The sequence below is a fragment of the Cetorhinus maximus genome, chromosome 1, assembly GCF_964194155.1.
Source record: "Cetorhinus maximus chromosome 1, sCetMax3.hap1.1, whole genome shotgun sequence".
NCBI classification, from domain to species: domain Eukaryota; kingdom Metazoa; phylum Chordata; class Chondrichthyes; order Lamniformes; family Cetorhinidae; genus Cetorhinus; species Cetorhinus maximus.
In genome coordinates, this window is record NC_135879.1 from 177,496,527 (window position 1) to 177,513,493 (window position 16,967).

General features: G+C 44.0%; 1 protein-coding gene across 1 annotated transcript in view; it reads right to left on the minus strand.

Annotated features, from left to right (window-relative positions):
• LOC144685528 (NAD(P) transhydrogenase, mitochondrial-like) overlaps positions 1–16,967 on the minus strand; it is a 186,289-nt gene that overhangs the window by 94,161 nt on the left and 75,161 nt on the right. Inside the window, exons 10-12 of the mRNA XM_078550138.1 lie at positions 12,925–13,116; positions 11,838–11,991; positions 1,096–1,257 (exon numbers count right to left, since the gene is read on the minus strand). Of these exons, the coding sequence (XP_078406264.1) occupies positions 1,096–1,257; positions 11,838–11,991; positions 12,925–13,116 (508 nt within the window). The remainder of the gene's footprint in view (positions 1–1,095; positions 1,258–11,837; positions 11,992–12,924; positions 13,117–16,967) is intronic.

Consider the following 16,967-nt stretch of genomic DNA (forward strand, 5'->3'; position numbering starts at 1 on the left):
ACTGCTATCTCCATGCTGGGCAGAGGTGTGGGCTTGCCAAACCTGGAAGCAGAGTGTAGGCAGACACGGGGGTGGCCAAGTGCCGAGGCGTGGTGGTTAGAAGGACCGCCTCGGTTCCCTGGAACTTCATCCAGTTGTTCCAAAGGCTTTTAGGCCCTCAAGCCCTCATCGACACCCACTCTCCATGCCACCTCCAAGCCAACTCATGCCCCCACATCCAACCCCATGCCCCCCTCATTAAAGACCATAAAGTATCAATAACAGAGGATTCTGTCTAGCATGGCCCTATGCATGCTTGGCTGAAAGTCCAGGTTTATAAAGGATTTTCTCAGCATAGGGTTCTGTTTTGACAGCTGGAGGGAACACTACCTTTGCTTGATTGACACCTTTAAGTGGTTATAATAAGTTGTTCTTTTTGTGGTCTCTTTTGTCAATATCTCAATGTTTATTTGCACAGGATTAAGATGTGTGAAGTGTTTGAAGCCTCTGTTATTGATACTGTAACGGTCTATCTGATTGACAGTTTTATAGAGTCGTAGGAACAGCAGTTTATTTCAAAAGAATATTTGTGAATGGGTGTTTTCTTTAGCAGTCCACACATGCCATTGTTACTATATGGTTCTTTGGTTCTGTACATAATGTACACTGGGTGAATAGGCATGAAAGCACCATGAGTTGGCATGGATGGTATAAGGGGCCATGGAAGGTGGGTGTGGGGCATAAATTGGCATGGAAAGGGCATGGGGGTGGGAATCCCAGAACTGGATGCTGCCTTCCATTTTTAAATAGCTCCGGAATTGTTCTATGAAAATCTGGGCCGTAGTCTCAAGTAACAAAGTGAAACAATGCTACATGGGTAGAGATTCTATCAGTCTCAGTTAGCAGATTGCCTCAATATCAACACATGGTCAAAATTTTCCCCAAATTTTATTGCTATTAACTACCAGATTGGAATCACTTCACGGTGATGGATGAAACATCCATTAGAGTGAAACTAAAGACACTATAAATTAGCCTGCAATTATTTTAATCAGTTGTCAAATTCTGTAACCAACAAGTTTACTAAAACATTTCATTCACTACAGAAGTACCTACCTGAGATGGCATTAGTAACGGACATAAGTGGGGAGTGAAGAGCTGGAGTGACTCCCCAAACAGTATGATATCCAACAATTCCAGCAAGTCCAAAAATAGTCACTATCTGTGCGAATGCAACATTAGGGGCATAAATTCCAAGTCCCATCAAAGTAATTAGACCTATGAGTAAACATGAATATTGAAGTTAGTTCATTAATGCAGCAACAAATGGAGCAGAAGGAGGGGGTGGGTGGGGGATGGGATGGGGAAAGGAAGTGGGGAAGCAATAAATAGAGGGTTTACCATTCAAAAAGCATAGTTAGTAATTGAAGCCTTTTACACAAAGTGGTCATCACCAATTCCACACATCTTTAAATGTATTTTTGCCATTTGATTACACTTTTGTTCACAAAAGTTGACTTTTTAAAACATGAGTTTTTCTATTTAAAAAGGATAGAAAGCTTTCTATTATTACATATCAATGGATAATTCAAGTCAGCAATTTTAAGTGAGGAGAAATGCACAACAAAGAAATAAAACAGAGTGAACTTTGAACTTTAAAAAAAAAACACAGCAGGCTTAATAGCAAAAAAATATCAGTAACACATTGCATATGGATAAGGGGCTTTCTCTTTAATAGATGTGGCTGATGTAGGGTCTTTAATTTCTTATTAGACCCCAATGGAGAATTGAAGGCATCTGGAGGCTGATCAGATTTCTGGTTTCTGACTGGATACCATCAATTTCCAATAAAAAGAATCATGTACATAGTATTGTCAATGAGCACAAGGTCAAAGCATTTGTCACAAAAACTGTAAAAGGCCAACATAAACTGTCCCACTTGGTTCACGAGTCATTCACTGGCAGCAAGACAGCTGATGTTAGCAAATCTGACGCGTATCCAATGGTAGCTGGCGATAGCATAAGTTTCACCAAAGTGTAACTGTAAAATACTGAACTAGCCAGGGTACTGCTAGGGATTTACACCCTTGAAAGCACTGCAAAGTCTGCAAAATTCACTTCTTAGGAATGCTGAAAGTAAAATCTAATTGTTAGCAGCTGTAGGAGTGCATGCACAAGCAGCTCAGGGATAATAAAGAATATTTATTTTAATCCATTTATTCTTTCCATTCATTTTTTTCTACAAGGGAAGGGAAAGAGGATTATCGAAATTTAATTTGTATTCATGTTTTGTTTGCAAGCTATTGCACTATTAAATGCTATAAACTAAAATTAAAGAAAGAAGTTGACTATAATAAATTGGTTGCCTCATGTTTCTTCCTGCTTTGACCCCAGGCAAAACACTCGCATAGCTTTGTTTGCATAAACTTACAGCCAGGATCGAGCAATATCTTTGGAGAATTTTTAAGGACTTGGAAAACTTGGTGCTAGATAATTTATGTCTTTAGCTGTTTCCCAATTTCTGGTTTCGTAGGTGCTTGAAACAACGGCATTTTTATTTAGAAATTAATTGTTCAAATGTTAAAAATTGAAGGCACAATAGATCAAGTAGTCAATTTGGGCTGAGCTCCCCTCTCAACCCTGCTCCTCCTACCCTCAAGTGTATAGCTTAAAGATTTTGATCGTTTTTAAAATCACTGAAGTGAGCAAGTTGAACACATTTCTCACAGAAGTCCTTGGCAGGGGTTTTCCATGCCTGCCGGTGTCGGGCGTGTCCGTTGGCGTGAGCAGACAATATAGCGCGATCGGTTTCACGACAGCGAGAAAGCAGTTCGCGATTGTCCATTCAGCCCGCCGATGTGGGCCACATTCCTCACCATCAGACGTTGGGAACCTCATTGTAATACATCAGCATATCATTATTAGGCCTGCCCACCGGAATTGTCTCCCCGCCCCGCTGGATCGTCCGTACACATAGGTGGGAAAACACGCCGACGTGTTTCACAACAGCACATAAGCGACGTGCACCTGACGGGCTGCAATTCGCTCAGGGCTTCAAGACTTGTTTGCCTACCTTGCTTCAATCAGCACTCGCAGTCACCAGCGCCTGGTTTCACAGACAGCACCACATCACTTTTAGGGGGGCTCACAGGCAGGTCTCTACCTATCAGATCAGCCATATGTGGGTGGCTTTTCAATGGCTGCAGGGCAAGGTCTTTCTTGGTGAAGGGGGAGAAGTGGCCTCAGGCAAGGGAACAGGCTGCAGGACAAGAGTTGTACTGGAGAAGGAGGGTAGCCCAGGGTGTGCATGGAGGGCACATGTTGATCTGTTCAAGTAGCCTCAAGATGGTGATGCCTGAAGAGGCAGTCTTCAGAGGACATGAGGCCAGATGGACATGTGAGGGTATGTGTGTGAGAATGGGTGGTGATGTCCCATGAGCTGGCAGTGAATGAGATGCCAGTGAATGTGTGATGAGCTTGAGTGTGTGAGTTTAGAGTGCTGAGATGGCTGCCATACCCTGGCTGCATGGATGAGATTATTCATCCTCTATCCGCATTAAATGGCCAACCTGTTCTGTGCAGCACTGGCACTGATCGATTGGAGGAGCAAATCTGTAGAGAGATAGCAGACCGATGTAAGAAACAGAAAGTTGTGATAGTAGGAGATTTTAACTTTCCACATATTGACTGGGACTCCCATACTGTAAAAGGGCTGGATGGCTTGGAGTTTGTCAAATGTGTTCAGGAAAGTTTTCTAAATCAATATATAGAGGTACCAACGAGAGAAGATGCAATACTTGATCTCCTATTAGGGAACCAGACAGGTCAGGTGACAGAAGTATGTGTAGGCGAACATTTTGGGTCCAGTAACCACAATGTCATTAGTTTTAAGCTAATTATGGATAAGGATAGGTCTGGTCCTCGAGTTGAGATTCTAAATTGGAGAAAGGCCAATTTTGTGGAAATGAGAAAGGATCTAGGAAGAGTGGATTGGCATAAGTTGTTTTCTGGCAAGGATGTGTTCAGTAAGTGGAAGGCATTCAAAGGCGAAATTTTGAGAGTGCAGAGTTTGCATGTTCCTGTCAGGATTAAAGGCAAAGTTAACAGGCATAGGGAACCTTGGTTTTCGAGGGATATTGGCAATCTGGTTAAGAAGAAGAGGGAGGTGTATAGCAGGTATAGGCAACAAGAAGCAAATGAGGTACTTGTAGAGTATAGAAAATGTAAGAAAATACTAAAAAAGGAAATCAGGAAGGCAAAAAGAAGACATGAGGTTGATTTGGCAGATAATGTGAAGGTAAACCCGAAGGGTTTCTACAAGTATATTAAGAGTAAAAGGATAGTAAGGGACACAATTGGTCCCCTTGAAGATCAGAGTGGCTGTCTATGTGTGGAGCCTCACGAGATGGGGGAGATCTTAAACAGTTTTTTTGCATCAGTATTTACTCAGGAAACTGGCATAGTGTATAAGGAAGGAAGGGAAACAAGCAGTAGTTTCGTGGAACATATAGAGATTAAAGAGGAGGTGATTGCTGCCTTACAGCGAATAAAGGTAGATAAATCCCCCGGGCCTGACATGATATTCCCTCGGACCTTGAGGGAGACTAGTGTAGAAATTGCAGGGGCCCTGGCAGAAATATTTAAAATGTCCTTAGCCACGGGTGAGGTGCCGGAGGATTGGAGAGTAGCTCATGTTGTTCCGTTGTTTAAAAAAGGCTCCAAAAGTAAACCAGGTAATTACAGGCCAGTGAGCCTGACGTCAGTAGTAGGTAAATTATTGGAAGGTGTTCTGAGAGATCAGCTATATAATTATTTGGACAGCCAAGGGTTGATTAAGGATAGTCAGCATGGCTTTGTGCGTGGTAGGTCGTGTTTAATGAACCTTGTAGAGTTTTTCGAGGAGGTTACCAAGAAAGTAGATGAAGGAAAGGCTGTGGACGTTGTCTACATGGACTTTAGTAAGGCCTTTGACAAGGTCCCACATGGGAGGTTAGTTCAGAAGGTTCTGACACTTGGTATCCATGGAGAGGTTGTAAACTTGATTCGAAATTGGCTGTGTGGGAGAAGACAGAGAGTGGTGGTGGATGATTGCTTCTCAGACTGGAGGTCTGTGACTAGTGGTGTGCCTCAGGGATCTGTACTGGGACCATTGTTGTTTGTTGTCTATATCAATGATTTGGATGATAATGTGGTGAATTGGATCAGCGTTGTAGACAGCGAGGAAGGCTTTCAAAGCTTGCAGAGAGATCTGGACCAACTGGAAAAATGGGCCAGAAAATGGCAGATGGAATTTAATGCGGAAAAGTGTGAGGTGTTACATTTTGGAAGGTCAAACCAAGGTTTGACCTTGTAAATGGTAGGGCACTGAGGAGTGCGGAGGAACAAAGGGATCTGGGAGTTCAGATACATAATTCCCTGAAAGTCACAGGTAGACAAGGTTGTAAAGAAAGCTTCTGGCATACTGGCCTTCATAAATCAAAGTATTGAGTACAGGAGTTGGGATGTTATGGTGAGGTTGTATAAGACATTGGTGAGGCCAACTTTGGAGTATTGTGTGCAGTTCTGGTCGCCTAACTACAGGAAGGATATCAGTAAGATTGAGAGAGTGCAGAGAAGATTTACTAGGATGTTGCCGGGTCTTAAGGAGTTGAGTTACAGGGAAAGATTAAACAGGTTAGGACTTTATTCCTTGGAGCGTAGAAGAATGAGGGGAGATTTGATAGAAGTTTACAAAATTGTGAGGGGTATAGACAGAGTAGATGCGAGTAGGCTCTTTCCACTTAGATTAGGAGAAATAAACACGAGAGGACATGGCTTTAGGGTGAAAGGGGAAAGGTTTAGGGGGAACATTAGGGGGAACTTCTTCACTCAGAGAGTGGTGAGAGTGTGGAACGAGCTACCATCTGATGTGGTCAATGCGGTCTCACTCTTAAGTTTTAAGAATAAATTAGATAGATACATGGATGGGAGAGGTCTGGAGGGTTATGGACTGGGTGCAGGTCGATGGGACTAGCGGAATAATATTTCGGCACAGACTAGAAGGGCCGAATGGCCTGTTTTCTGTGCTGTAGTGTTCTATGGTTCTATGGTTCTATGATTGCTACTGCCATCGCATACCAAGCCGTAGTGGTAATGCTGCTGCCCCTCCTGCAACCAGAGTGGGGATAGAGGATATCACAACAGGCCTCCATGGTGTCCAAAGGGTGCTCAAGGGCTGCCATCTTCTTGCCTTTCAGGGCCATGTCTTCTTTGCTACAGTCCTGGGCTGGAAGCACTTTAAATGTGGTGCCTGGCATGATGGTGACGGCGTGGCAGGCGAATCAGAGTTCGCCACCATGGACACGGCATGTTTCCTGGGAATGCAGAAAGAATGTGGCATGTTTGGGACGATATAGCGTGAAAAGCCGATATCCTGTCTGGCAGGTAAAACGTCGTTTTACCCGCCCACGATCGCACTTAGTGCAAATCTGGGATGACTCCACCCCTTATCTCTATTAGCATAAAATTCCTGCGGCCAAGATAGGCTGTAATTTTAATTATCATGCAGTTTATTCAAAGAATCATAAGAGTGCAGTCCATTTATTAATAATATCAGCCCATAGAATACTGGTAGCAAAGCTGATAGCTCATAATATTAGGCAGCAAGTAGTGAAACAGAGGAACTGTGATGAGGGGATTTGAATTCGCATTCTCTGAATTATTAGTCTAGGCCTCTGGATTACAACTCTGGTAACATAACTACGTCATATTCCACCAAGGCAAGTTCTAATTCTTGCTGTTAAACTGTTGTTTTTCCCTTATATTGGTATTCTTACGAGTGTCCTGATAAGTGCAAGATGAAAAGCTTAGACATGTCTCTTTTTTCAGCAATACTCAAGTTCTGTAATACCAAACGTATAATTCTGAATTTACTAAATCTGTTAATCTATGTATTGTTACAAAAAATGACAATAAGCTGCCAGATGGTTGGATAAACCCCAACTGGTTCGGCGATATCCTTCAGGGAAAAGAACCTGCCATTCCTAACTGGTCTGGCCAACATAACTACAGTCTCACGCTATGTTTTTGGCTCAACGTCGCTCTGAAGTGGCCCAGCCTGTCAATCAGTTGTAAGAATAATCACCGTCACTCCACCACCAGGGTAACAAGGGAAGGGCAACGCATGGACATCCCAAGAAAAATTCAAAACAATCCCCCCAATTTTGATCACTGTACTAAGTTTTTTTTAAATTACCATTTTATTGTAAAACTGGCAGGATGCAAAACTTTCATTAAGGAAAATGAAAATGGATTTTAAAAAATTCTGCATGTTTTAACCCAGGAAGTGGCAAGCTCTGCTCAGGGCAAAAGAGAGAAAAATGCAAGAGATTCACCAACTAGTTCACTGACATTATAGGCACAGGCCTAGGTTAGGGGGCACGGAGGTGGGTAAAGAAAGGTGGAGGGTGAGCCAGCGAATGCACACACCTGCTGTTGTGAGCACTACATCTAAATGCAGGGATGTGCCACAATTGCAAAAGGTTGAATGTGCAGCTGGTGTGCAAGCAGAGCACATCGTGCAAGTGAGTATCTGGTATCCTGGCAGCAGCATGATGTCTTTATTCTGCACCAGTCAGCTGTTCCATCAGTATTTGAGCCACCATGTCAAACCAGAGGGTGGCTGCTCTTTGACAAGGACCTGGCCTGTGACTACTGTGCAGAACCCGACTACACATGGCAAGCATGTATATGATGAGAACCATGTTGTCACATGAAACATTATTGAGTGCTCAAGCAATGCTTTGGCTGCCTGGATCTCTCTCTCTGCAGTTTTCAGAAGAGCGTGGATCATGATTCGTTGTGGTCTGTTACATGCGTTACAACTTCGCCATCATGTACGCTGCCATTGAAGTGCTCATCTGCGTCCTCTGCAGCTGGACTCGTGTTCAGCGCTGCCCTCCAGCAAACTGGCACCTGTGCGATCCTTTCCCCTACCTTGGCAGCAGCCCACACATGCCGGGTGACTCACCATGTACAGATCCCACCTCTGTGCTACCCTCTAAAGAGTGCATAGTGCCAGTATCTGAGCTTGTGCCTGCAAGTAGGAGATTGATAAAGATGTTTCATCATCATCACTCTTCTGTTCCTGTTAGACTTAGTATCATAGAATGGTTACAGCATAGAAGGAGGCCATTCAGCCCATCAAGCTCATGCCAGCTCTCTGCAAAAGCAACTCAGCCAGTCCCATTCCCCTATCCTTACCTCATACCCCTGCAAATTCTTCTCTTCAGGTACTTATCCAACTTCCATTTCAGTTCTGATTGAATCTGTCTCCACCGCACACTCAGGCAGTTCATTCCAGATTCTAACCACTACCTGGCAAAAAAAGGTTTTCCCTCAAGTTACCGATGGTTCTTTTGTCAATCAGCTTAAATTGATGTCCTCTAGTTCTCGATCCTTCTGGCAATGGGAACAGGTTCCTTCTATCCATTCTGTCTAGACCCTTCATGGGTTTGAACACCTCTATCAAAACTCCTCTTAACCTTCTCTTCTTCGAAGAGAACAACCCCACATTCTCCAATTTATCTGCATAACTGAAGTCCATCCATACTGGAGCCATTCGTACGGCTCTTTTCTGCACCCTCTCCAGTGCCTTTATATCCTTCCTAAAGTGTAGAATTACACACAATACTTCAGTTGAGGCCGAACCAGAGTTTTATAAAGGTTCCTTGTGTTTGTACGCTATGCCTCTATTTATAAAGCTCAGGATCCTTAACCACTTTCTCAACCTGCCCTGCCACCTTCAATGATTTGCACATATATACCCCAGGTCGCTCTCTTCCTGCACTCCCTTTATCTTATTTTGCCTTTTCTCATTCTTCCTACCAAAATGTATCATTTCACACTTCTCTGCATTAAATTACGTTTGCCACGTGTCCCTCATTCCACCAGCCTGTCTATGTCCTTGTGAAGTCTATCACAATCTCCTCACAGTTCACAATACAAGTTCTAAATTTTGTGTCATCTGCAAATTTTTAAAGTGTCCCCTGCACACCCAAGCTTAGGTCATGGGGAATTCCACTGCATAACCTCCTCCAGTCTGAAAAATAACTGTTTACTGTTACGCTCTTGTTTCCTGTCACTCAGCCAATTTTGCTTCATGCTGCCACTTTCCCTTTTATTCCATGGGCTTCAACTTTGCTGACAGGTCTATTATGTGGCACTTTATCAAATGCCTTTTGAAAGTCGCTATATGCTAAATCGACTGCATTAATCTCATCAACTATCTCCGTCACTTCATCAAAAAACTCAATCAAGTTAGTTAAACATGGTTTACCTTTAACAAATCCGTGCTGGCTTTCCCTAATTCATCCACATTTGTCCAAGTGGCTGTTAATGTTGTCATGGATTATCGTTTCTAAAGGTTTTCCCACCACCAAAATTAAACTAACATGCCTCTAGTTGCTGGGTTTATTCTTCCACCCTTTTTAAAATAAAGGTGTAACATTTGCAATTCTCTAGTTCTCTGACACCGCTTCATGTTTAAGGATGGACAGGTTGCAGTTCCTGGGGCAGAATTTTATGCTCGGCGTGTGGGCAAGCACTCGACACGCCTGAGCATAAAATGACGTGCGACATTTCGTTTGGCAGGCGCGCGCCGGAGTCAGCTGCGCGTCTGCCGATAATTAAAAGGCATATTAAGGCCATTAACAAGCTAATTAAATTCAAATTTACACTGCCTGTCCAACCTTAAGGTTGGGGGGGGGGGAGGCAAAAAGGCCAAGCAGCCTTTACATTTTTTAGGAAACCTCATCCACGAGCAGGACGAGGTTTCTTAAAGCAAATAAACATTAAATAAAAACTTTATTTTGGAATTAAAAACATGTCCCATCTCATGTAACAAAGTCACATGAGATGGGACATGTTTTATTAAATTCTTACTGTCTTTATTAATTTTTTAGAAAAGCGCTTCAATCTCCTGAAGCAGCTCTGTGCGTCAGGGAGATTGAAGTGATCTTTCACGCGCATGCATGAACTGCGTGCTAGAACCGCTCTCCCTACTCCCCCCGCCCGCACAGGCAGCACTCAGCGCTGCCACTTGCGATCAACACAAGGAGAGCCTTAATTGGCTCCCCTGCATGAAACTGCGGAGTGGAGCCGATCGACTTGTGCTCCAGAATTTGCCGCACCCCTAGCCAAGCTGTTCCAGTAGAGCTACAACACTGGCATCTACCCGGCTATGTGGAAAATTGCCCATGTATGTCCTGTACACAAAAAGCAGGGCAAATCCAACCCAACCAATTACCGCCCCATCAGTCTACTCTCGATCATCAGTAAAGTAATGAAAGGGGTCATCAACAGTGCTATGAAGCGGCACTTGCTTAGCAAAAACCTGCTCACTGATGCTCAGTCTGGGTTCCACCAGGGCCACTCAGCTCCTGACCTCATTACAGCCTTGGTTCAAACATGGACAAAAGAGCTGAACTCCCGAGGTGAGGTGAGAGTGACTGCCCTTGACATCAAGGCTGCACTTGACCGAGTGTGGCATCAAGGAGCCCTAGCAAAGCTGGAGTCAATGGGAATCAGGGGGAAAACTCTCCACTGGTTGGAGTCATACCTAGCATAAAGGAAGATGGTTGTGGTTGTTGGAGGTCAGTCATCTCAGCTCCAGGACATCACTGCAGGAGTTCCTCATGGTAGTATCCTCAGCCCAACCATCTTCAGCTGCTTCATCAATGAACTTCCTTCCATTATAAGGTCAGAAGTGAGGATGTTCGCTGATGATTGCACAATGTTCAGCACCATTCGCGACTCCTCAGTTAATGAAGCAGTCCATGTCCAAATGCAGCAAGACCTGGACAATATCCAGGCTTGGGCTAACAAGTGGCAAGTAACATTCACGCCACACAAGTGTCAGGTAATGACCATCTCCAACAAGAGAGAATCCAACCATCGCCCCTTGATGTTCAATGGCATTACCATCACTGAATCCCCCACTATCAACATCATGGGGGTTACCATTGACCAGAAACTGAACTGGACTAGCCATATAAATACTGTGGCTATAAGAGCAGGTCAGAGGCTAGGAATTGTGCGACGAGTAACTCACCTCCTGAATCCCCAAAGCCTGTCCACTATCTACAAGGCACAAGTCCGGAGTGTGATGGAATACTCCCCACTTGCCTGGATGAGTGCAGCTCCTACAACACTGAAGAAGCTGGACACCATCTAGGACAAAGCAGTCCGCTTGATTGGCAGCACATCCACAAACATTCACCCTCTCCACCACCGACACAGAACAGCAGCAGTGTGTACCATCTACAAGATGCACTGCAGGAATTCACCAAGGCTCCTTCAACAGCACCTTCCAAACCCACGACCACCAGCACTTAGAAGGACAAGGGCAGCAGGTAAATGGGAGCACCACCACCTGGAAGTCCTCTGTAAGTCACTCACCATCCTGACTTGGAAATATATTGCTGTTCCTTCACTGTCATTGAGTCAAAATCCTGGAACTCCCTTCCTAACAGCACTGTGGGCGTACCTACACCACATGGACATCAGCGGTTCAAGAAGGCAGCTCACCACCACCTTCTCAAGGGCAACTAGGGTTGGGCAATAAATGCTGGACCAGCCAGCAAAGCCCACATCCCGTGAATGAATTTTTTAAAAATGTTTTTTTAAATTCCTAATTCCACATGAAATAAAGGTAGATTACATTGATTAAAGTCAATTCAAATGGTAATTAAGTTGTGCTGAAGTAACAATTGGATGGAGACTGTCAATGCTTCAGGTAAAGAGCTGGTTAATACTCAGTTTAAACGCAGACTATGTAAGAGTTAACAATGATTACATGCCCTATGCTGATATACACTCACCTCCTGTGCAGACAGCAGATGTGTTCATAGTTTTGATAAACGGAGAAATTACTTCTTTCTTCTCAGCCTCCAGCTCAGACACCTTCTTAGGCTGCACCGGAGTACTTACTGGAATATTCTGTGGTGGAGGTGCTGGGAAGATCAGTTTTCCATCCTGTTAATGAAAGAGGACTGGAAGAATTAAAGTAAGTACACACAATCAGGATTGTAACCCAAATTACTTGGTGCACAGCTAGTTTATCCAATGCATAGGTGGCCCGTGCAATGCAAGACACATCCACATTCAAGCCCAGTTGTTGGCTGAGTGACAGCGGAGGCTCTACAATTCACCTCAGTGCCCTGGGTTAGAAAGGGGAAGGTTTTGGGGGGAAATGGCAGTCAGCTGGCCCAGAAGGAAAAACCAGTAAAATTTGGGAAATTACTGGTACTGGTCTGAATTGGCTTTGTATACCTTAAAATAGAACTCCAGTTCGGACCATGACCAGTCATTTCCATATTTTGCTGTTTCTTCCTTCTGCTGGGATCCCTGTTCCTCAATGCTTTCCTGCAGGAAGTGGGCACGTATGATATTAAGTGCAATTCAGGATTAACTGTGATGGTCTGCAGGCTGATGCTCACATGCTAAACTCAGACAGGAACAATGGCCAGTTGGGCAAATTACAGGAAGGTGACTGGTACCTTTCGACTCCGCTACAGAAATCAATTCAATTCATTTTCATTTCCATTGCAGTTGAATTTTACCCCTTGGCTCCTTCATGGTAGGGACTAATGGTTAAAACCAGTCAAAAAAAAAAAGCACTTTCCTTCTCGGTGGGTGAGGGCTGGGAAGAAAGAATTATTAAGGAACCTTGTCATCAACATAATGACCCTTAGATCAAACTATCGTGCCTTCACAGATGAAAGAAGGCACAAAGGCAATAATAAACTCCCCAGTAAAATTTTGTCCTAGTTTTAATACTCTTGACATCTATTTAAAACTATCTGTGTTGATTCATGCCAACAGAAAACGCTACACAAGCCTACAATCTGACATTAACGTGAATGGGCATTAAGTGTCAGATGGATTCTGTCTGCGTTCAGTGCTTACCTTCATCACCACAGTTCCTCGAACCACATGATCCATTGTGCCATAATTAAACTCATCCTTCAAATCTAAGTAAAAGTTTTCCGGGTCGGGGCTAACAGCTTTCAACAGTTTAATGATGTTGTTGGAGTACAACGTGCTGGACTGGGTAGCTAGTCGACTGGGAAGATCTATGTAGCCGATGTGAGTCACCCCCTTAAAAAGGAAAGAAAATTAACCTTTCTGTAGAAGCTACTTCCCACACTTTTGACAGCCTGTTAACAAACTTAAGAGTGAGCTAAATTTCTTTCAGCATTAATCCGATGGGTTAGCAAATTAGGCACAATTCATTTTTCTTTAGTCAAATTGAAGCCTAAAATTCAGACCATGTCATGAACACAATTAGCAAGTAAAACCACTGAAGAACAGCACTACCCAAAATGCTGAGCATATCGAACTATTTTGCTAGATCAATTGAGTATTATGTCAGAACAGATCACACAAAAACTGTATACTGTCTCAAGTCAAAGCACTGGGAAGATCAGAGAAATTCAGGATTGATCCTGAAAAGTGGCAATAGAATGGATCTAATATAAGCAGTCAAGATAGCGGACATCAACAATAAAGTCAATCCAAAGCATTACTTCAATGCAAACCAAAGCACTGAACAAGTTTGTAAGGGCTGAAACAGGCTGCTGTTGAGAAGTTATATACGTAAGGAATAAACCAACTTTTGGAGCTGTTTTCGCTGTAGCCAGAGGAGATGTAGAGTTTAAGTTCGTTCAACATACAGGCAGCTAGCATGATGGGGGAATCCAGACCTTTTAAAATTGTAAGTGGATAATTTAATATGGGCCGAATAACCTTCAGCTGTTTATAGGATCGTAAGCAACACGGTGGCCAGCTTGACGGAGTACTGCTTCGACAGAGTACTTAACTCGGCAAATTTGGTTAGTGAAGGAATTCAGTGTAGCGAGGGAAGATGTGCTGTTCTGCTCTTTTAGAAGGAGCGGCCCGAGTGAGGGTGCAGCAGATAGTGAGACATGGCAGGGCACTTCATGTCTCTTGGGTGACCACATGTGTAGAAAGTGTCTCAAGCTGCTTGAGCTCGAGCTCAGGATTTCCAAGCTGAAGCGACAGCTGGAGTCACAGTGGAGCGTCAGGGAGGATGAGTGCTTCCTAGACTGTACATTCCTGGAAGTGGTCATCCCACAGGTGGAGAAAGCTCAAGATAGTAGATGGGTGATAGTCCAGAAGAGTAGGAAAAGGCAGGAGATGCAGGAGTCTTCAGAGTGTGTTCCACTCTCAAACCGACACTCAGCATTGGAGGTTACTGGGAGTGACGACACCTTGAAGGAGTACAGTTCAAACCATTGCACAAATAGGTAAAGGAAAGGGCAAAAGGAACTGCAAAGGATAGAAATGCAGTCATTTTAGGAGATTCCATAGCTCGGGAAGCAGACAGACATTTCTGTAACCGTCATCATGATTCCTGTACGGTGTGTTGCCTCCCAGGTGCCAGGGTAAAGGACATCACAGAGACAGTGCAGAATATTCTGCACAGGGAAGGTAGTGTGCCAGAAGGTACGGTACAACTGGAGGGAGGTGGTGCATAGTGGTACTGTCACTGGGCTAATTTTCCAGAGACTCAAGGTAAAACTATGGTGACCCGGGTTTGAATCCCACAGCAGATGGTGAAATTTGAATCCAACAAAAATCTGGAGTTAAAAGTCTGATGATGACCTTGAAACATTGCCGATTGTTGTAAAAACCCATCTGGTTCACTAATGCCCTTTAGGGAAGGAAACCTGCTGTCCTTACCTGGTCTGGTCTACATGTGACTCCAGACCCACAGCAATGTGGTTGACTCTTAAACGCCCCCTGAGCAAGGGCAATTAGGGATAGGCAATAAATGCAATGCCCACATCCCATGAACGAATAATATGAAAACACGTCAGTGACAACATAGAGGGAGCAGGTATTGAGGCCCTGGGTCAAAATCCTGGAACTCCCTTCCAAGCACTGTGAGTGTACCTATGGCACCACATGGGCTGCAGCGGATCAAGAAGGTGGCTCACCACCACCTTCTCAAGGGCAATTAGAGATGGGCAAAAATGTTAGCCTAGCCAGTGACTCTCCCCAGAGACTGCCACATGACTTTCACAAACATACTTAATGAGTACTTTCCTGGATGTTCATAAAGAAGAGAACATTGACATTAAACATTAAAATATTAGTAAAAACGGAGATCATAAAGGTAATGGACGGGGTAAAAATTGATAGCAAGAATGCACTGGAAATGCTGGCTATGCTTAGAGTGGATAAGTCACCTGGTCTGGATGGCTTGCATCCCAGGTTACTAAAGAAAGTAGAACTGGAGATAGCAGAAGAGCTTGCCATGATCTTCCAATCTTCCCTAGATACAGGGGGGTGCCAGAAGGTTGGAGACTGGCAAATGTAACTCCATTATTTAATAAAGGATGTAAGGACATTCCTGCTAACTACAGGCCGGTCAGTTTAACATCAGCGACATGTAAGGTTTTAGAAACAATAATCAAAGAAAAAAAATCAACAGGCACTTGGAGGGTTTGCATTCATTGCGGATAACCAGCATGGATTTGTAAAAGGCAGATCATGCTTGACTAACCCAATTGAATTTTTTAATGATGTACCAGTTTATATGGATTTGAAGAAAGCTTTGATAAAGTACCACATAAAAGGCTGGTTTACAAAAGCGGGGTTCATGGAATAGGAGGTCAGTGTCCATTTGGATGAAAAATTGGATTAAGGACAGAAAGCAGCGAATCCTGGTAAATAGTTGTTTTTTCAGACTGGAGGATGGTATACAGTGGTGTTCTCTAAGGTTCAGTGCTAGGACTGTTGCTTTTTCTGACATATTGGATATTGGACCTGGATATTGGAATACAAAGTAAAATTTTGAAACTTGCTGATGATATTTGGAGCTGTAGCTGCCAGCAAGGATGATATGAATCAACTGCAACAGGACATATATAGGTTGGCAGAATAGACAGACAAGCTGCAGGTGGAATTCAACATGGAGAAATGTAAGGGGATGCATTTTGGCAGAAGTGATAGCGAAAGGCAATACAAACGAAATGGCACAGTGCTAAAAAGTGTACAGGAAAGAGGACAAGCATTCCTCCCAACTCATGGGAGGGTCTGGCTCGTGACCAACCAAAATGGAGAAGGTTCATTTGGGAAAGCACCAAATACATCAAGGGGCTTTGTGCAGAGGTGAAGTCGAGGCATCAGAGTGAGCGCACAAACCTTCCAAGAACTCATCTTGACCCTCCAAGCACCATCCACCCCGCGTGTGGCAGGGTCTGCAGATCGTGCATTGGACTTATCAGCCACCCTGGAGCCCATTGAGCCAGAGTGGAAGCAAGTCATCCTCATTCCCGAGGGACTGCCTACGAAGAAGAAGAAGACAAGATCATGACAGGTTTAGATAGGGTAGACAAAGAGAATCTCTTCCCATTAGCTGATGATACAAGTACAAGGGGACATAGATTTAAGGTTTTGGCTAAGAGATGCAGAGAGAACGTGAGGAAGAACTTCTTTAAATAGGGATTGGTAATGATCTGGACTCACTGCCTATGAGGGTGGTGAAGCAGAGACAATGAATGATTTCTAAAGGAAATTAGATGGACACTTGAGGGCTGTTCCAGTGCAGCCACAATACTGGCATCTACCTGGCTATGTGGAAAATTGCCCAGGCATGTCCTGTACACAAAAAGCAGGACAAATCCAGCCCGGCCAATTACTGCCCCATCAGCGTACTCTCCATTATCAGTGAAGTAATAGAAGGGGTCCAACAGTGCTATCAAGCAGCACTTGCTTAGCAAAAATGCCCAGTTTGGGTTCCGCCAGGGTCACTCAGCTCCATACAGCTTTGGATCAAGCATGGACAAAAGAGCTGAAATCCCAAGGTGAGGTGAGAGTGACTGCCCTTGACATCAAGGCCGCATTTGATCTAGTGTGGCAACAGGGAGTGCTAGCAACACTGGAATCAATGGGAATCAGGGGGGAAACTCTCCACTAGTTGG